At 39.2% G+C, this 21653-nt stretch overlaps 1 protein-coding gene across 2 annotated transcripts in view; it reads left to right on the forward strand.

The window, feature by feature from the left end:
- ILRUN (inflammation and lipid regulator with UBA-like and NBR1-like domains) overlaps positions 1-21280 on the forward strand; it is a 34060-nt gene extending 12780 nt beyond the window's left edge. The window contains exons 2-5 of one of the 2 annotated variants that reach the window (XM_081195890.1): positions 2838-2992; positions 9463-9660; positions 10904-11232; positions 17075-21280. In XM_081195890.1, the coding sequence (XP_081052016.1) occupies positions 2838-2992; positions 9463-9660; positions 10904-11232; positions 17075-17110 (718 nt within the window). In that variant the 3' untranslated portion in view covers positions 17111-21280. Of the gene's footprint in view, positions 1-2837; positions 2993-9462; positions 9661-10903; positions 11417-17074 lie in introns of those variants that run through there. The other variant, XM_081195889.1, reaches the window with a different exon arrangement.
- Positions 21281-21653: the final 373 nt, after the last annotated feature.

Genomic DNA, 21653 nt, shown 5'->3' on the forward strand with positions numbered 1-21653 from the left:
GTGGCCAGCATGACTAAGCTGTTTCTGGCAAAGCAGAGCAGCGCACGGAAACGCTGTTTACCTTCCTGCTGGAGCGGTACCTATTTATCTAGTTGCACTTCGTGTTTTCGAACTGCTAGGTTGGTAGGAGCAGGGACCAAGCAACGAGAGCTCACCCCGTTGAAGGGATTCGAACCGCTGACCTTCTGATCAGCAAGCCCTAGGCTCTGTGGTTTAACCCACAGCGCCACCCGCGTCCTTTTGTTTTCACATAGCTGCCAATAGTAACGACAACAGAGCCACCACCTTCTCTTCCTTGTGTGCTTCCTTCACATAACAGTCTGCATTCTAGGAAATTGTATTATCTGAAAAAAACAGGGTAGTACTGGCGTGGTCCTTCTGCCTTTTATCCGTTCTTTAAACTTTTGTTCAGGAAACAAAGAATTCAATGTGTTCAGTCCAGTCCACCCTGTGTACAGTGCCCATATGGAATAATGTCCATAAGGTATAGCAGAGCACTGTGTATTCGTCTCCAAGTGGTCATTCAGCATGCTAGGCTGATACAGGAAAGGGTGGTCTGTGTGTGCCCTTAAATCCCCATCCAGCTGTCCCTCTTCAGTTTGGTCAAGAAACCAGCTTTCATGTTATTTGTTTGGCAGCTGAATGAGGAGATGGGAGATCACACAGGCTGACTGTTCCATGTAACAGCATGGTATAATGTCTGTATACATGCTTACACTGCAGAGGTGTGGCAAACTAGGTTTCTGCATAATTGCTGCTGCTGGACTTGATTAAGTGTATGGTTTGGTACAGTTTTCTGTTCTGTTTTGTTTAAACATATTTTTTATTAAAGATTTATTGGTTTACAAAAGTATGTTACATTTTCTACATATCAGTTTCATTTGTTGAAACATTAGTGTTACATTTGGAAGAAAAGGGGGAAAGAGGGGGGCATGGTGAGTGGGGTTGGGGTCAGGTGGCAATGCTTCTGTTCTGCTCAATGTATGTGTGGGGTTTTGTGTCAGCGTCATCTGTGCAGGGTCTCTTTACTATTTGCTTGTGTTCCTTTGGTGGTGAGAGAGGTTGGGGTTGGCCTAGGGTGTGGCTGTTTGTTTGTGATTGGCTGTGGTGAACTTCGTTTTCATGTGTGATTGGGGTGGGTAGGTGTTTTTGTATCAGGTTAGCCATATTGATTCGTATGCTGCTGGCAGATTCTTGGCGTTGTTGTGTTGGGCTGTGTATGTGATATAGGGGAACCATACCGGGGTGAAGGCATCTTTTTCTGTTTGTTGCCGTGTCAGTTTCAGTTTATTGGTTAGTTTTTAAAATAAGGCTGTTTCCCATACTGTTTGATACCATTGATCCATGCTTACTCCTGACAGATCTCTCCAGTGTCTGGCTATGATGTTTAGGGCTGCTGAGAGTAGGTGGGTTATGAGCTCTTTATGATGTGACTAGGCATTATTATCTTGGCAGATGTTTAGTAGGGCCAGTTCTGAGGTGACTTCTAATAATTGCTTAGTTATTTTGCATATTTCTTGTATGATTGTTGTCCAGAATAGTTGGATTTTTGGGCATTCCCAACACATGTGGAGGTATGTGCCTGTGGATGTGCATCCTCTCCAGCATTTTGGTGAATTTCCTTGGGCATATTGGCGCTAGTCTTGGAGTTAGGTACTACCTGTAAATGAGTTTCTATGGTTTGTTACAGTTTTCAGTTTTGTACTTAAACATTGCTAATTCTAATGTCACAAACAAGCCAATTCTAATATGATTTGTATTCAGTTTTTTCTTTAATATACTATATCTTAGTTTATTCCACAAGTCATTATAAGTATGCAATGTCTACTGCTTTTTTAGCATAATTTTTGCTGACAGCAATTATTTGATGAGAAGCTTTTTGCTTTTTGTCAGAGTGTAAATGTAAATTGTGAAACCCTGTCTCCAAAAAACCCCAGTTTTATCTTAGATTTCTAAATTTATTATGGGATAAACTTTTCTGGCCTGAAGTCCACTTCATCAGATACATGAAGTGTAATCCTCAGATGCGTGAAGTATAATCCCCAGTTGGCAGGTATATATATATACAGATGACTGGAAAGGAAAAAATGTTGAAGTTGAATGGCAATGAAATACAAAAAGTACAAATATCACACTGTACTTTTTGCATTCCTTTGTCAGTTAGCTCCAACTATATCTGCCAACTGAGCATTATACTTTGTGTATCTATTGAATACATTTCATGTATCTTATGGACTTAAGCCCACAAAAATTTACACCATAATAAATGTGTTACTTTAAAGTCTCATAGTCTTATTTTGCTGCAACAAACTAACAAAGCTATCACTTAGTAAATTACTTCCCCCTTCAGTTTGTGTTTAAACTTTTAGAGACTCAAATGTCTTTGTCAAAAACATTCACTAATGTCTCTTTATCCATTTTGTGCCAGCACACCGCTCACTTCGTACCCACAAGACTCACAAGTCCCTTTCACAGGAGCTTTTCACATTTGTGCTATATGTGCAGAGAAGTAACAGTAGTATTATGTTGGCTGGCCCTACCTTTGACATTCTGATGATGGACATGATGTTTGCACATCTGCAACGGGGTGCTTATGCATATGCAGCTTTATGCAGATACCCCATCTCCATGGTGGACATTGGGGATGGGACCTATAGGCACAATCTCATTCTTCCTCCAAATGTATAGTCTGCACAAGAACGCTATATTTGAGAAGGGCTTTAGTCACAAATCTGAGAAAGTAATGCTCTCATGTTTTAAATGGGATACATTGTTATTTCATTAAGGGGTTATCCCTATTGCGGTATGGTTAAACAAACCTTTTATTCTCTTTCCAGGAACTTACAAGCAGCCATTGGAGCCTACTATGATTTTGAGAGTCCAAACATCAATGTGCCCTCCATGTCATTTGTTGAAGATGTGACCATAGGAGAAGGAGAATCCATCCCTCCTGACACTCAGTTTACAAAAACATGGAGGATACAAAACACAGGTAAAACAACTCTTCTTGGCTTCTGTCTTGCTACTGGTTGATGATTCCCCTCTTAATTATAATATAATATATAATATAATATAATATAATATAATATTACTGTTTTCTGTAAGGTTATTCATGAGAATTTTTAAAAGCAAATATGCAAGAATGTTTTAATGTTTTTTCCTTAACGATATTTTTCATAGCAGACAGTAACAAGGTAAAAATTGTTCTGTAGGAGTTGAAAATGTTTCTTTGATTTGCATGTGAATACCAGTGTCTGCAAATCAGCTTGCCATGGCAAGTATCCTTTTCCTCTAGCAAACATAATGAACCTCTGCCCTCAACCTTTGTGTGCAGGAGATCATCTTTGCCATTGTGCTGCATTACAGAGTTTTTCCAAGTACTTTAGCAAACATGGTGCAGTGGAGCTCTGCGTTAGATTGAGTGGGGACTGTCTTTAATCTTATGCTGTTCCTTTGGAGATGCTTGAAGCCCCACTGTTTTACTGAATCAGAAATACAGGGTAGTGGTGACCACAATTTTTTGTTGGCTAACAAGGCCAGCCAAATTTATGGATTCCTGTTCCTCGGAGCCCTATTCAGACATTCAGCCAAATGTGTGAGAGGCTTGACTGTTAAATACAGCCATTGACAATCCAAGTCTGGTAGTTCTAACATATGTGGCTGAACAATGGGTTTTCCCAGGTCTTTATTTTTATGCACCAAATGCTGGAAATGTGCTATTTTTGTTGCATGTCTTAAATGCTATGTATCCAGAGAGATATGGATGTCTCATACACCCCAGGTAGTGTGGTTGCTGACCTTGAGCCAGACATCCTGGAGAGTGAAGTCAAATGGGCCTTAGAAAGCACTGCTAATATTAAGGCCAGTGGAAGTGATTATATTCCAGCTGAACTATTTAAAATTTTAAAAGATGATGCTGTTAAGGTGCTACACTCAATATGCCAGCAAGTTTGGAAAACTCAGCAGTGGTCAGAGGATTGGAGAAGATCAGTCTACATCCCAATCCCAAAGAAGGGCAGTGCCAAAGAATGCTCCAACTACCGCACAATTGCACTCATTTCACACGCTAGGAAGGTTATGCTTAAAATTCTACAAGGCAGGCTTAAGCAGTATGTGGACCGAGAACTCCCAGAAGTGCAAGCTGGATTTTGAAGGGGCAGAGGAACCAGAGACCAAATCGCAGACATGTTCTGGATTATGGAGAAAGCTAGAGAGTTCCAGAAAGACATCTACTTCTGCTTCATTGACTATGCAAAAGCCTTTGACTGTGCCGACCACAGCAAACTATGGCAAGTTCTTAAAGAAATGGGAGTACCTGATCACCTCATCTGTCTCCTGAGAAATCTCTGTGTGGGACAAGAAGCTACAGTTAGAACTGGATATGGAACAACTGATTGGTTCCAAATTGGGAAAGGAGTACGACAAGACTGTATATTGTCTCCCTGCTTATTTAACTTATATGCAGAATTCATCATGCGAAAGGCTGGGCTGGAGGAATTCCAAACTGGAATTAAGATTGCCGGAAGAAATATCAACAACCTCAGATATGCAGATGACACAACTTTGATGGCAGAAAGTGAGGAGGAATTAAAGAACCTTTTAATGAGGGTGAAAGAGAGCGCAAAATATGGTCTGAAGCTCAACATCAAAAAAACAAAGATCATGGCCCCAGGGCCCATTACCTCCTGGCAAATAGAAGGGGAAGAAATGGAGGCAGTGAGAGATTTTACTTTCTTGGGCTCCATGATCACTGCAGATGGTGACAGCAGTCACAAAATTAAAAGACGCCTGCAAGAAGATCAAAGGAAATCAGCCCTGAATGTTCACTGGAAGGACAGATCCTGAAGCTGAGGCTCCAATACTTTGGCCATGTCATGAGAAGAGAAGACTCCCTGGAAAAGACCCTGATGTTGGGAAAGATTGAGGGCACAAGGAGAAGGGGACGACAGAGGACGAGATGGTTGGACAGTGTTCTCGAAGCTACCAGCATGAGTTTGACTGCGGGAGGCAGTGGAAGACAGGAGTGCCTGGCGTGCTCTGGTCCATGGGGTCGTTTAGTCGGACACGACTAAACAACAACATCCAGAGCTGGAAAGTAATAAAACTTCCGCAGAATTTTAGCACTTCAGTGTGTTAAGCTTCCTGACACTTTCGTACTTCGGTGTGAATTACTTGTAAAATTTTAAGTGATGTAAATATTTTATTAAATGTCCAAGTCAACAGCACAACAGATTTTGGCTGCTGTTCTAGAGTTCAGATGAACCCTGGAAGTTGATATAGTTGACACTTTCTTTAGCTGCAATTAGAAACAGATTGGTGAAACTGTTGGGCAAAGGCATAGGCTATCTTGTTTGGTTCAATAATCATTTTTTAAGGATTGGAAAGGAAGAATAAAAAGAAGTGTGGGATATGCTTGATTTTATTTCCCTTGTCTGTTTGGAAAGCAGTTTATGATGGGGGGGGTAAACACTGAAAGCAATGGCAAGGGGACTCTTAAAATATTTTAGTTGCAATAGCCATTGTGAAATAACCTTATCTCAAGAGTTTAAATAATAATACTATGATGAAACTTTGAGAAGGGATGAAATGAGGTGAGATGAACAACCCTTGGCACTAATCTACTGGGATATAATTATGAGAGGGATATGAGATCTGATGCAAGGAAATAGTTCTGCGAACAAATATTGCAATGACAGGATATAATCTGTATTGTTGACCTATGTGTCAGTGCTTTGATTATACACACAACTTTTGTTCAAAATAATTCCAATAGAAAAAGTCTTGTCATTATATTTTCACACAAAATGCAGTTTTATCTTTATGGTGTCTGTTATGGGGTTTAGATTTGGCATAGTAGGAAAAAAATATCAAACTATTCAGGTATTTCACAGATTCCCAGAGCAACAAAATGTTCCAAAATTAACATTCAGAATAAATGGACAAAGACATTAATGGCTCTTTTTTTAGCAACTCATCTGATAATTTTCCTTCTCTTAAAAAACCCCAAACAACACAACCCAAATCAGATTCTCATGAAGTATTTTATGTGTGTTAGTGTCTGATTTACCAGAAAAAATGAGTGTTGAAATGTTTCCCCTTTTGACATTGGGATCGGAGATTTGGATAGGGGAAACAAAATAATAAACTCATATCTTAAATCAGTTGATGTTTATTTTTGGGCACTGTATACGGAGTTGAGGCCTTAAAGGGTAAGGGTAATTTCTGATTTCTGTGTGGACTAAACATTATTCTTTTTCTGAAATATTTGTTCTTTTTCCAAATGTCTTCCCACTTGTTAATCTTGCTTAGTGGCAACCCAGTTTATTCAGTTTTGATGCTTAGGTCTCTGCAGAAGATATCATTGTTTTGCATTTGTTTCAATGTATGAATTAATTCAGGATGTCAAAGGACTGAAATGGTTCAAGATTATGTCTTCTTGCCAGGTGAAGCAATGAATCTTAATGGCACTTGAATAATCCTTGATTTAAATGAGTTATTTCTGGTTATGAATGAATTCATTCAAGAGTTTACTTGAAGATTTTTGTTGCCTTAAATAGCAAACTGTTGGATACTTCATCCAGTTGATGAACAGAAATTCATAATATCGAAAAAAATTCTGACAGGTTTTTTCTCTCCCCCCCCCCCCATAAAATACTAGTTATGTGCCTGGTTTGTATAATAACATTCTCCTCTAAAAAGCAGTAGATGGGGGAAATATCTATGCTTTTCTACAGTGCTTTTACTTTTTTTTTGTTACCCTCCTGGAGATCAGTATGCCAATACAGAATTGCTTTCTATCTTCTTTACCCACATCCTTCCATTAACATCCAATTTAAACACATTTGCACACTAAAATGTCCTCTGGTGTTAAAGAAAATCAAAATAGATTTTTAAATGGTGAATTTTTTTGTTACTTTGTTGCTCTGAGAATACAGTGGTACCTCGGGTTAAGAACTTAATTCGTTCTGGAGGTCCATTCTTAACCTGAGGCAGCACTTTATCTAATGGGGCCTCCTGCCGCGCCGCCGCTGCGCAATCACTGTTCTCATCCTGAAGCAAAGTTCTTAATCTGAGGTAGTTTTTCTGGGTTAGCAGAGTCTGTAACCTGAAGCATCTGTAACCTGAGGCACCACTGTATATTAGTATACAGACATAATTTAAACTATAGCATGCTACTTACTGATTAAAGTAGCATCAAATACATTGTAGTTCATGAAGCACATTGTATACACACGTTACTCAAATATATTTTAATACTAATGATAATGATAATAATATTTTTTATATTTATACCCCGCCCATCTGGCTGGGTTTCCCCAGCCACTCAGAAGAGCACTAAAAACAATAAAACTTCAAACATTAAAAACTTCCCTAAACAGAGCTGCCTTCAGATGTCTTTTCTAGGATCTAAATTTAACACACATTGTTGATGCATTGTACTGTTTTGTTCCATAATTACTTAGAGCTGGGAATTATCCTTAATGGAGTTAAACTCAGAGCACATCAATAAATTTCGAAAATATATTTTTTATTCAGTAAACTAGTGGAATTAAGAACTTGGGCTTTCAGTCATCTAGTTGTTTCTATGTAATACATAAAGTCTATCCAGTCTGTTTTGTACCATCAGTGTGGTGAAATGGCTGAAATTTAAATAGTCTACCCATGCCATTATTCTATTAGTTGTTAGGATCTCTTCCTTAACTTTTTCAAAGTCATTCTCAAGATAAGCTGAAGCATTTGTTTTCAGTTCCACTGTGATGGGTCAGGTGCAGCGTTCGAAATTAGCCAGGTGCCAGGCTCGTTTTGGTGTGGTGCAGGTCCAGTTCTGACCACGTGGAGGTCTCTGGATGCCAGGTTGGCAACTGGGGAAAGCAAAATGTCACCTAGAGAAGAATCAGAAATATTTTAGTTGAAGCTTGAATTTGTTTGATTCTGCATTGTTTTGTTTTATGTTTAAATGTGTTATGAACCACGTTGAGATTTGTTCTTTAAAATACAATGCAGTATAGAAATGAAATGAACAACAGCAAGCATCACTGGGGGAGGGGGGGAATGGCACCTAGACATACCCTTGTGGCAACCATAACCCAGGTTTAAGGTGCCATTTAGCAATTGGATTATTTATCTGAGTTTCTAACACTGAGTGGGATAAATGCCACTTTTTCAGCTTGTAATTGCTACTTTATTGCTACATTCCTTTCTTTAGTTGTTGTCCTTTAAATTTGAGTCTTGAGCAATCTGTTACAAGTTTCAGAAAACAATGGTAAAAGGAATGGTAAACAATGGTAAAAGGAAAACGAGACAACATAGTCTTAAAGTTAAAACTGAGAATTAATACATTATTTTAGAGCTGTATGTCTCTGTATGTAAGTTCAATTCATGTGAATATGCTACAGGTTCCCTTCCTTCCCACTTGTATGTTCCCAGTATTTCCTTGTCTGGAGTCCTCCAATCATACTTTGCTACAGTATCTGAAATGCCAGATTATTGTTAGTGCTAACCAGAGTGAGCATTAGTAAAGGTAAAGGTACCCCTGCCCGTACGGGCCAGTCTTGACAGACTCTAGGGTTGTGCGCTCATCTCACTCTATAGGCTGGGAGCCAGCGCTGTCCGCAGACACTTCTGGGTCACGTGGCCAGCGTTAGTGCCAACCAAAATGGCCCCCAAACTAGTTTTGGGGAATTCATTTCAAGCCATGCTTTCAAAACATGTTATTGTTCATGCAAGTGATGTTTGAGCCCTAGTGCTTACTATTTGGAATCAGTATTTTTTAATGTTGGACTACTAATCTTAAAACTGAGTCTTTGAGAACAACAACAAAAGCTTTGTTCAATGGTTAATGCAAACAGTCATACACCACATAGACTTGCATGCTCTTAAATTATAGCTGTTGGAATGCTGATTTAAATTCTTCAGAGAGCCTTGGGGTTTGTGTGACAATTCATGTTAGAATTTGAGCAGAATTTTCTTTCTGCTCCTGAAAGTAAGGGTGAAGTTAGACACATGTATTTCACAACAAAGCAGCCTTTTCTGAATTCATGAATATGTAATTCATGTCCCTACCATATATTAACGTGTATGTACCAGTAGTTAATGTGCATAACAGAAACATGCCTTTGAATGGCTGCACAGAAGGAACTTTCATCTGTTGCATTGGTGACATGTTGTGTTCATGGATATGTGTATCAGTTCATGATAGGAATTATGTGCACACACACAACAAAGAGTTGCTTTGACCTAAGTATGCATCCGAGTCAGTCATTACACTTAGCAATGAAGATGTGCAATACAACTTCCTTTTACTAAGTGTTTACAGATGTTTACGCTTGCTTGATAGGACGACACACATTTTAATGATAAATGTGCTATCTGTTAATATGCTATCTGTTAATGACCATGTTGAGTCATTTAAGTAGCTTCTCTGTTGACAAATGCTTTAATGTAATCTTCACTGAATCTCAGGGACAGAAGCATGGCCTCCAGGTGTTTGTCTTAAGTATGTCGGCGGAGACCAGTTTGGCCATGTGAACATGGTGATGGTCCGATCATTGGAGCCCCAGGAGATTGCAGATGTCAGCGTACAGATGTGCAGCCCTAGTACTGCAGGAATGTATCAAGGACAGTGGCGAATGTGCACTGCCACAGGACTTTATTATGGAGGTAAGTGCCACCTTCTCATAAGACTCTTACTTGCGACATTTGAGCAGCCTTCTGTGTTGCTGGGACTGTTGTGAGAATAATATCTGCTAACTATTGCAACTCTACTTGTTAAGAAAATTCCAGAACCGAGTTCAAACAAGTGTTCCTTTCCATATAACATTTCGGACCCCACAAAAACCCCTCACGTTGTAGCTATCTTTCAGGAAACAGACAAATGAATGTAAATGTTTCCTTTAAAGGTGGCAATGGCCACTGGGCCTTTTGAAGTGCTATCTGCCGTATGATCCTCCCCGCCTTTTGGCAGGTTGAGACAAAGATCACTGTCAGTGTGCTGCTGAAGATTGCTTCCCTTAAAGAGGCCACTGCAGCCCCTTTTAGGGGGGCAATGCACAACATGAATGTTTTATTTTTATTTTTCAAAACTCAGATCCTACCAACCTACTGAGGAACTCAATATCATTAACAAACTATTTCAAAATATAGAATAACTCCTAAGTTATGGGAAACTTTGCACATCTTAAAAAGTTACCTTTCATGGCAAAGCAGCAACAACCGCAAACAAACCCTGAACCCAACAAAAATTCCATGTAATTCCAATACTCTTTTATAATCCAGGACATAAACCATTTCAAGTGTTTGAAAAGTGGCATGTTACAACTTCAGGTATTAATTGTTAGGTTGATTCACTTGTCTGTTTTACTGCGTAACTAACATAGGAGAGATGGAACGAAATATATTGGAATAACACTGAACAGAAGCACTTTAAACTGCAACATTAGTTGTAGATTCCACTTGTGAGATTTGATTGCCAATTTTTCTGTTCGTTTTTATCTCCTGTTTATGATTGGCATGTTTAACAACTTTCACCCCCAAATGATGGTATTTCTTTCAAGTGAAAGATGTGACTTCCACTGAATTTTCTTTTTTGGAGTCTTTTTATATAATTATTTTCATGCTTGGGAATGACTAGAATAAATACCAAGATTAACAGAAGGTGGCAGTATTTCACTATCTTCAAACTTTCAGAATGCCGAATACTAAAACATTCATGCTGGCTTTGAGCAAACAATGAGCCCTGTTGTAATACCTCCCATGTATCTGAAATGTGGTCCATATTGATATTACAAGGATTTGGCATTTTCGTTTCTTATGTTTGATTATAAGCATCATGTTGTTTGAGAGGTATTGAATTAAGTAAAATCGCAAATTGTATTTTGTGCTGACCCAGGTTTCTCTTTCACAGACATCATCTGGGTGATCCTCAGTGTGGAAGTTGGAGGACTTTTAGGAGTAACGCAGCAACTGTCATCATTTGAAACTGAGTTCAACACACAACCACATCGCAAGGTAGAAGGAAACTTTAACCCGTTCGCCTCTCCGCAGAAGAACAGGCAACCAGATGAAAACAACCTAAAAGACCCTGGGGGTTCTGAGCTAGACACAATCAGCAAAAACACGTGGGGGCCTGCTCCTGACCAAATTGAACAAGATCAGACTGAACTGTCACAAAACTCTGTAAATCTCTCCCCCAGCAGTCACTCGAACAACTTATCAGTAGTGACATACAGTAAGGTAGGTGCCCTGGGGGTACAGGAGAACGGGGAGGTCATGAGTCCATGACCTGTATTGTAATGGTCCTTCCTTGCAAATTGCATGACTCCCCCTTGTGCCTCTGTACACTCCGCTTAAAAGGGCCTGCATTTGGCTGTTCATCTTACAAGTCCTTTCACTGAATTAAAAGCAAGCTTAAACAAGACTATTTTCAAATGCTAAAACTATTTTAACATTCTGTTAAAATAATATTCTTCAAATGCTGCTTGCCGGATTTGAGAAGGCAACAATTTACAAAGCTGCTTTTTTAAAGTGCACTTAAAATTGGAAGTATATTAGGTGGTAAGTGCTAAAAATGTAATCAACCAGATTTGGAAGCTAAAATGTATGGATAAGAGAATATTGATCAGAATGTGTTCCAGGTCTGTGCAGAGTGTGGGGTAGCCAGGTATACTTGCCCCAAGCCTTGGAGGGCTACGTTGGCAGGGGGGCGGGGCTTTTTTGTTTGAGTTTATAACTTTATTCTAAAAAGACTCCCACCCTGGGCCTTAGACAAGCTCTGCATAGACCTGATGTGTTCACTTTTCATTTCCCTTTTTGTTTCTGCTTTACTTCAAATCATTGCTTAAAATGATTAGATTCACTTTTTGCATTTTGTTCTGATTTCATTGAAAACATTTTGCTGCCTTTTGCATATAAATATACAGAAACTTGTGGAATCATAGTTTACATAATCCAGTGTGGTGTAGATGGTGTTTGTTTTTCCATTTTCCACATGGACAGGTCCATTCAACATGTTATTCAGGGCACTGAGGCAATTGCCAGTTGGTGTAAGGTTTAAAATAGGATGAATAAAATGTATTGAGCAGCTAAGGTAGAAGGAAGACAGTTGAAGCAGTTAGTGTACTGGTAGTGTGTGACTAAAGCTACTCTCAAATGGATTGGATAAGGGTGAATTCAAGTTATGACGAAGAGAGAACATTTCTTGATGCAAGTGATGATTGCATCTTGGAGCAGTTAGTCATAGAATCAACAAGAGGAGAGCCAGCAATTTAATCCTAAACCATGTCCAGGTTTCTATGGAAGATATAAGTATTGTTGAAATACGTAGGCTGTGGTCACACTTTCTTTCATACTCAGTGAAAAGTTGCTCCCAAGCTCCAGTACAGTCACATTTATTTTCACAAGGTAGAATTGCTCAGTTGGTTAAAAGGAAGTTAAGCGGTGGAAGGATCACATCTTTTTACCAGGGTGCAACACCCCACCTCCCCCCAAAGTCCACATTCCTTTTGAGATAATCTGACAGGAGCACCGTGTCACTAGTGGCAAGGATCAGAGCTTTGCACTCACTCACATACCATCCATCCATTCAGACTCCATTCACCTATTCAGTCTTTCTCACAGCTGCATGTGCTACCTGCATTTATCAACAATCACACCAGCCCCACAGTTGTTCTTTATTCTGTCACTATGGTGCACTTCCTGTAGGAGTAGGAGACACCTGAAACATTTACTAATAGGACATTGAAGACTCAGCTTACTCACAAACCAAACTCAAGCAAAATGGCAAACGGGGTAAGCCTCTAGAGGCCAGCAGACAGATAGGTGACTGGGGAAAATGAGGGGCATGGAAAGCTATCACTGGCTTATACTATATCCAATATCAGAAGCACATCCTCTGAATATCAGTTCCTTATGTTGAATACAGTGATTGGAAACATTATCAAGTTTATTCAGTACAGAAAAATGAAGTTTTTGGTATTTTGTATTCCTTAGAGGCAAAAAGTAGCAACAAAATTGCTTGACAATAAATTCTGCTTTGCACTGCAGGAGTTTGTTATTGAATGCTAACATTTTGAAGAGTGAGTTGGCAAAAATCCCTTCCGGCCTATCCTCTTTTAAATGATATATCCACTGAATAAAACACCCTTGTTTGAACTCAAAGGCACCCTATCATTTCATGCAGAGGGACTAGATAAGCATTTGTTTCTGTGACCTCTCTTACTCTGTAGTGCTTAATATTTTTTCTGTCAATGCTTAGTGACTGGTCTGGGACCAGCAAATAAAGCATTATTGAAGATAACCAGATTTCGATTTTATCAGTAATCTGAATGGGAGACTACTTGAAACCTTGTGTGTGAGAGAAATACTTCATTAAAACCCACATTTTCACCAAAAAAAACTCCACAATCAAATCAATTCCATAAAATTTATGTATGCTTAAGTATAAGATGAAAGTTAAATTTGTACAAATATTTACCATATACGGGAAATTTTCTGAATCTGATCAATATTGCATGTAACATCTTCTTTACATAGTAAATATTTGTCACATTCACTCTTCCTCCCAATAAGCCCAAAATGGAATGGCTTAAGTTTATATAATCTTTTTTAAGCTACCATTTTTATGCCTGCAGCTGCGAAATTGCTCAGCAAGAACTTATGGGTAATAAAGCATGTTTTTAAAGAAAGAGAGCATGATATATAGAAACTAAAATCTAGCCCTTGAGCAGGAATTATATTTGCTCTGTGTATTCATTTCAATCTTTATTCTAAAATTTTATTTCTGAAGAATTCCTGCTAGAATCAACTGGCTGAATTCACTGGGTAGTCCCCACTCATACTGTGTGCTAAGTATACAGGTTCCTACATTGATAGGTGTCTGTATGCAGCTTAAGGAGACAACTTTAAAATGTGATTTTTCTCTGCCTACCCCCTAACATTCTGAAGTGGTACAGTACAAAGAGGGAAGTATGTGCTTTTTTTGAACATGTAGATCAGCTCCTTGTTTAAATAGAAGAACAGATGAATAGTGGGAAAGAGCTTTGAGCTAATGCATTATATTTGTGCAGCATGCTTTGAAGGGGAAAAAAACCCTGTTTGTGTTGAGTTTACATAAGTGATTCAAAAGAGCTTTGGGTAGTTTGGAAAAGCACTGACCAGGAACGGGCCAGGAAGTGATGAGAAATAGAGGACGATTGAGTAGTTCTATCTGAGGTTGCCATCAGTGTAAACTGGAAGACTTCTGTTTTGATTTGCAGCCATGCATCAAAAGCTGATGCCTTAAAAAATAAATAAACTGTACTTCTATTTATTCAAATTACACCACAAACTAAATAAAAATAAAGCCAATGATGTTCAACTCCAATCTTTTCTATATTAGAGTGATACCTAAACTTGGAGAGAAACTTAAGTTATGTTGGAATTATGTTTCCCAGTTAACATCATTACCAACAGTAATGTTGAGTTAAGAGCCGGTTCTTACCCAAAAGTTTAATTGGGTAGTGTTATCATTTTTTACTAATTGGGAGGCACATCAGGAAGTCAGTAAGAAAACTACTGGGATAATTCTTTTTATGGAGAAACTTTTGCACTACTAGAGTAAGCATTCCACAGTAGAAGAAGAAGCAGTATTTTCCAGATTACTGATTACTTCAGAACTTGTTACCATCAAAGCACAGACCACCTAAAGTGAGGGTCACCAGCGTGGTCCATATCAGTGCCCTGGTGCTCACAAAGTCCTTCATTGGCATTGCTGGGCAGGGTCCCCAGACTCTGAGCTTTTATTTTTTTAAAAAAAAAGAAAAAAAGGGTAAATCTCTAGTCCTCCTAGAAAGAAAGTTGTGAAGCAAATGTGCAGGTACCATTCTAAGCAATTTACATATATGAAATGAGCTCCCATCTGTCATTGTTTTTAGCCAAAGGGCAAAGTCAGAGCTGTGGTTGATAGGTAAGCTATTTGGACACCAAGCATTAGGAATCCCTTGAGTCCTAAAGAGTTGCTCTTTTCTTCTCCTTCTTTAGTTCACTTTTCCAGCTTCTGTCTTATTTTCCAGTCCTTGAAATCTCCATAGCTTGCCTTTTGTTTACCCCTCTAATTTATGCCATGTCCCCTATGGCAGCCATGTTGTGATTAGCAGCCACAGGACTCTCTCAAAAATCAAAATGTGCCCACTGGTCTAAAAAAGTTGGCAATCCCTTACCTAAAGGATGTATCCTATAGCAAATGAAGCTGCTTATAGCTACAAGAGTCAAGCGTGTAACTGGCTATCCTCTTGTTATTGTCTCTGCTATTAATATTTCCTGGGTATATCTAAGAGAGATCTTATTTGCAGAATGCAATGCAACACAACTGATTTCCAGATAATAAGACTGTGCAATAAAGGTAAAGGAACCCCTGACCATTAAGCCCAGTCACGGACGACTCTGGGGTTGCAGTGCTCATCTCACTTTACTGGCCGAGGGAGCCGGCATTTGTCCGCAGACAGCTTCCGGGTCATGTGGCCAGTATGACTAAGATGCTTCTGGCAAACCACAGCAGCGCACGGAAACGCCGTTTACTTTCCCGCTAGAGTGATACCTATTTATCTACTTGCACTTTGATGTGCTGGCGAACTGCTAGGTTGGCAGGAGCAGGGACCGAGCAACAGGAGCTCACCCCATTACGGCAAGCTTGATTGGCAAGCCTGTCGTTTAGACCACAGCACCACCCGCAGATAATAAGACTGTGCAATAGTGACTGACAAATAATGTGTATGTATATTGCATATAAGAGAAAAGAACATGGTAGTAGAGCAGATGCTTTGTGTGCAAAAGGTCCCAAGTTCAATCCCTGGCATCTCCAGCTTGGGCTGGGAAGGACTCCCTGCCTGAAACCCTGGAGGACCACTGCCAGTCAGTGTTGCCAATACTGGGGCTAGGTGGATCAATGGTCTGACTAGATATAAGGCAGCTTCTTATGTTCCTATATTTGTGGAAAGTTTATAAGGCCAACTAAAATATATCAGTCTTGGATTTCACTTTCCCACCATCCTTGGTGACCTCTTAAGAAAAAAATGCAGTAGCTTCATATTAGTAGGGGTTCTGGTAAAAAATATCCATAAATTGCTATTGGGTGCTTGGTCTTTCAGAGCCTAAAAATTGAATGTTGTCCTAGCATTTGAAATGTATGCCAGAGGTGAGTTAAGGTAGAAAACAAATATGATGATGCCATTTGTATTTTAGAGGAGATTTATTTGAAGAATGCACTGTTTCAGAATGATGCTTTAGTAGAGTAAAGAGTGGCTGAAACATTGTGGATTGGAAATGATAGGTTTATATGCCTCTTATTATATATGGTCATAATTTAGAAATTAATTTGTGCCTGTTTTACCAATGGTGGCCAGCTAATGAATAGCCATAATTGAAAACCTGTAGAAGTGTGGCTTATATTAGTGCTGCCTACCTTGGTTTAAGTCATGTGAAGTTGGTTCATTGCAAATAGGCTTTTGAAAGTTTATTGTATGCATGTTTTGGAATTTGAAGGTCAACTCTGCTAATACTGCCAATTCTGGCTTGCCACAAAACATGCATGAGGTCTGCAACTCAATATGGCATCTTTGACTGGGGAGACAGAATCAATCTTTAAGCCTAGTGAGCAGTTTTGTTTGTGCATAAACCGTTGGGGCTAGGACTGTTTTTGGTTCGTGAGCAGGAGCTTTAAAGATTTAAAGATCCATGTAGGGAACTTAATTGCATTGTTATAGCATTCCAGGAGTTCAGTATATCAAACCCCTTGAATGTATTTAATATCCCAAACTAGAACTTCACTTCAATGATTTGTCAGTGTTTTAGATTTCTCTTTGGGCTCAGTGGCAAGCGAATATATTTTGACTGTGTAGACACTGAAATGTAGCATTGAAATGCAGAAGAGAATAGATTAATATGAAATGAATTGTATGACCCTTTGTAAAAAGTGATAAATGGCTTTAGAACATAGGTTGTAGAGGATTTCATAAACTTTGGGATGTTGTCACATTGGAACAGACATTGCTTAGTTTATTCCCCTTTCTGAAATTAATTTTTGTCTCTAATTCTTTTCCAGGGTTTTCACGGTCCTTATCCCTTTGGACAGTCTTAAAAACAAAAACGGGTATCGTCGAGAAGAGAATTTGACAAAGAATGGACTTGGGAGGGAGGGGGAGTTCTTATGGCTTATAGAAGATACAACATGAACCCCCTTCTTGGTCTCCATATCCTGAGATAAGAAGAAAACAAACAATAACTTAAGACTAGTTGTTTCCAGAAAAAAACAAAACTAAAGTATGCATGTGTGAATGCTGAATTTCAGGAGTGCTGTTCAGTGCTATGAGAGAGAAAAATACACCAATGTTTTGTTTAGAAGTCATTGTCACAGTTAATTAGGTAGCCTAAAAGAAATTTTTTAAAAAAGATTAAAATGGAAAAGCCATCTCTTTTTAAAAGAAATTATTTTGCCTACAGAGAGGTTGTAGTCTGAGCAAATGTTAATTTTTTGTTCCTTGTTCATAACTTTTAAAAAAAGGGACAGCGTGCATTTTTATGGAGATGTGCTTGCTATGAAATGGAATCTTGCTTCGCATTTTCTTGGTTAGTGCAGCTATTTGTTTGTCAGATGGTATTAATTTCTAGCTTGATCAATATCCAGATCCATAAATTTTAATGACGTCTTTTTTCCCCTTTCTTTCTTTTGGTTATTTGCCTTTATTCTGCTTTTGGTATCATTCTTCTGGGCATGGTGTGCATTAGTCATCTGCTAGTTCTTTTCTGTTTGGTTGCTCAGACCCAGTTTTGTCATTCGTTGTGCAGGGCAAGAATGTCAAGAGGGTAAAAACACTGAGCTGATGCAAGAGGGGTGTCTTGTGCTTTGATTGTGGCACATGCTCTTATTTAAATTCCAAAGTTTGCCCTGAACAGTTAGCATATTGAAATATTCCCATGTTCATTAATGTACGGTAACTGTCTTTGAGACAGCTATGCATGTATATGTCACTTTTGTGCCAAGAAGAAAAATTATTTTTCAGAGTGGTAGAGCACCAATTATTAAATTTCCATGACACTTCTAAGATGTAAATTTCACATCTTCTGTTTTAGATTGGAATGACCACTTTGAGTCTTCAGTGATAAAAAAATAACTAGCTTGTTGGCAGAGACTAAATTGTTTTGAACATATGGGAGAAAGAAGAACCATCAGCAGCCATTCACAGCCATTCCTTCTGCTTATCAGCTTGTTTGATCTCTGAACACTTCGATTTATAGATTGGTGTGTGTGTGTGTGTGTAGGGTGTGGAACTGTTTAAGATCTAACTGCGTATAGCCCATGAAGAATGATAGCCATATAATTGAGGCCAATCTGTCCAATTCCATAGAGAATTAGCAGAGCATGGTCTCTTGAAATTCTTGGGTTTTGCATCGGTTTAAGGAGGAGGGGGGTTCTGTCTAATTCAAAAACTTGAACTAGGCCACAGCAGCCATCTGCCAAAGATAGAATAATATGCAATGCCTCCTTCCTTTCATCTCACTTAGAAGATCAAACTCCCTGGTCTGAGATAGTGGAAGTATGAGTATGTACTGATGGGGATAATGCAAGGCCTGAAGTAACATACTTTGAGCTACCTTTTTGGTTTGATTTGCATATGAGGCCTTTGTATTCTTCTGTATAGCTGACCACAACCCTGTTTCCCATCAGAACATACATATATAGAGCACCCAAAGTCTATTAAATGGATCTGGCTAGGATCCTAGTAGGCAGATGTGTAGGTATTCAGTCTTCTAGGCCAGCTCAGCATCTAATTTGTTGTTTTCACTTTTGAAGAATTGTATAATTTTTTTGCATCCCAACTAATTTGAAGAGTATAGTTTATCTATGACCATAGCCATGAATACTGGGAGAAATGATTGCAAGGGATTCATCTGAGAGGACAAATTATGGGAGTGTAGAAACTATGGAATGCCTTCCTTTAACTTTCCCCCAGCTTGGCTCCCCAAATTCTTATCTTTAATCATCATAAGCAGCATATTATTCAGATGCAAAATAAGGTGTAGAAACTGATTATGTATAGCATTAGTCATGATAATTAGTTTTATTTATTTTTCCTGCTCTGGGCAAGCAACTTTTTTGATACGCAAAGAAAAGACTGAGTACACTGTATGGTTTTTTGAGATGAGTGTGTGTGTGTGAGAGAGAGAGTAACCTCTGGTGGCAACATTGGAAGTCAGTAGCAACAACTGGCAGCTACTACGGTAAGCTAAGTTAAAACAGATTCTGTTTTCTCTTTCGACCAAGTTAGGTATTCAGAAACCTCACCATCCAAACTGTCAAACATTGTGGAGACTTTAGTTTTTTCATAGTGCAGAGCAAAAACTGATATTTACTGCCAACTATTGTTCTTTTACAGCAAGTAGGGTTGACCATTTCCTGCAAGTCATCTCAAATACTATCTCCTCTTTTGAGTGCTGGTGACTTTTATGAATGAAACAGTCGTTCCACTGAAGAAAGCAGAAATCACAGCCAGGGCCCAGCTTGGTTGCAGTAAAAGTAGTCCTCTTTATTGTCACTAGTTTCTGAGATCTTTCTGGGGATAAACATTCCTCTCTCGGGGGATGATCTCTGTATAAATAGTTACAAAGGGCTCATACCTGTTTGCAGGTATTTTGATTTGAGTGATAATCCCTTCAGTGATGACAATGGGAGGATGTTTAAAATGCTCATTGTTTTGTGTCTCATTTCTTTTCTCAAATATTCTTCTCTTTATACAATACCTCCTTTATTACTCATGGAGCTTCTTGGAACTCTGATTTTAAATTCATTAGTTTTTAAGGCATTTTTGATGATTTTGGAGCCATTGAAATGGCTGAAGCCAAAATCATGTTTGCTTGGGAGCAGCACTTTCAGACAGCTAAGGAGGGCAAGACATTTTTGTGCCTAAGCATAAAGGTTTGATTTTCACAAATGCATAATACTAGCTTCATAATTATCAGGGGAAGCTGCCACCTCCCCCCCCCCTCAACAGATGGCCTATGGCTTCAACAGCATGGGAAGCAGAAACACAGTAGATATAGCTTTACATAGCATGGAGGTGTAGTAATGAGGGGTTGCTGTACCTGCAGAATAGCTGAATGTCATAAAGGCACAACTCCTTTGTGAGAAAAAGGTGGCAATGCTAACCAGTGCCTAGGTTTAACACACAACACTTCTGTACAGATATAATCACATGTAGGGGAAACAGTGTAGACTTCTGAGTTTGGAAGTGGCATGGGTATTTAGATTGCTTTGTTGCAATTACAGGAATCAGACAGCCACTCATAGCTTTAAAATGCACATATTGGCAAACACTCTTACCCACTTCAAATATTATCGTGTATATGCCTCTCGTTCCCTCTTGCATGATCTGTAAAAATACGTTGTGAATAAAATAACCCTTTTTACCAAAGTGATACTGTTTGGACATGGAGGAAGCTAAGCATTGCTTGACCCCTATCCCTGTTCCTGAAATGTGACTGATTCTTGCTCCCCCAAATTTAGCTTGCTTCATGTAACAAGTGTGGTTGGCTCTGGCCATTTCCCTAGTGGTTCTCATTCTGGAAGAAATGATGGATTCCCGAGGAGGAAGAAGTAATTTTAATTTAACAAAGGGAAGTTTGGATTTCTCATTTGTTTGCAGCATTCTTTTTTTATTTTAGTTTTAATGCAGATTACCCAAGCTGTTGGGTTTGAAAATGTGCTGGCAACCTCTGCATCTGAAAATGTGACTGTGCCTGGGAGGCAAGAGCACCCAGTCTTCTCACTAGGAAATTGAGCTGGCTTTGAGCCTTAGTGGGTGCAAGTAAGCTCTGTCTCTGTTTGGGGATGGGTGCTAAGCCTGCACTGTCAGGTTGGGCCTATGTTGTTGCTCCTATTTGGGGCAGGTGAAAGGTGTATCCTAAGGCCTCAGGGATTTGGGAATGTGTATTCATCCCACCCCCCAGCTGCAGATGAGTGCGTCTTGAATCTCTATAGGTACAAGTGTAGCCGGAGAAGCCTGGGGCTAAGAAATGCACGCTGTCCCATGTCTGGGTTTCCACTGTTTTTTCTCTTGTGTGAGTGAGTGGTTGATTCTGCAGCCTGTCTTTATTCTCTCTGGGGGGAGTGCATGTGTAGAGCAGGATGTGTGTTGCTTCATTGAGTCTGGGAAGAATCCTGTAATAGCACATTGTGGGGGAAAACAAAGATGCTTTTTCCTTAATGTATAAATGAATATTTGTATGATTAAATTAACACAAAACAATCTTATACTTGAGTTTTTATTGAATGACCAAAGCTTGGACCTACAGTGCCTTTTCGTGGTTTAAATGGTTCCCACTTTACTTTCCTTTTTTCCCATTTGTTGGGGAGTATCATGCAAGCCAGGACTGAGCTGAAAACTCTGTGCTTAATAAATGAAATAAAATGAATTGTGGTTAGGGTGCTGTCTTGTGCCTTCATAGAATCATAGAACTGGAGTTGGAAGGGATCCCAAGGACATCTAGCACATCCCCTACAGTGCAGGAATCACAGCTAAAGAATCACTGACAGATTGCCTCCAATATGCTTAAAAACCTCCAATGAAGATTCATCTGCCACCTTCCAAGGTAGTCCATTCCACTATCGAACAGCTCTTACCTTC

This window comes from Podarcis bocagei, assembly GCF_964188305.1.
Source record: "Podarcis bocagei genome assembly, chromosome: 5".
In the NCBI taxonomy this organism is placed as follows: Eukaryota; Metazoa; Chordata; class Lepidosauria; order Squamata; family Lacertidae; genus Podarcis; species Podarcis bocagei.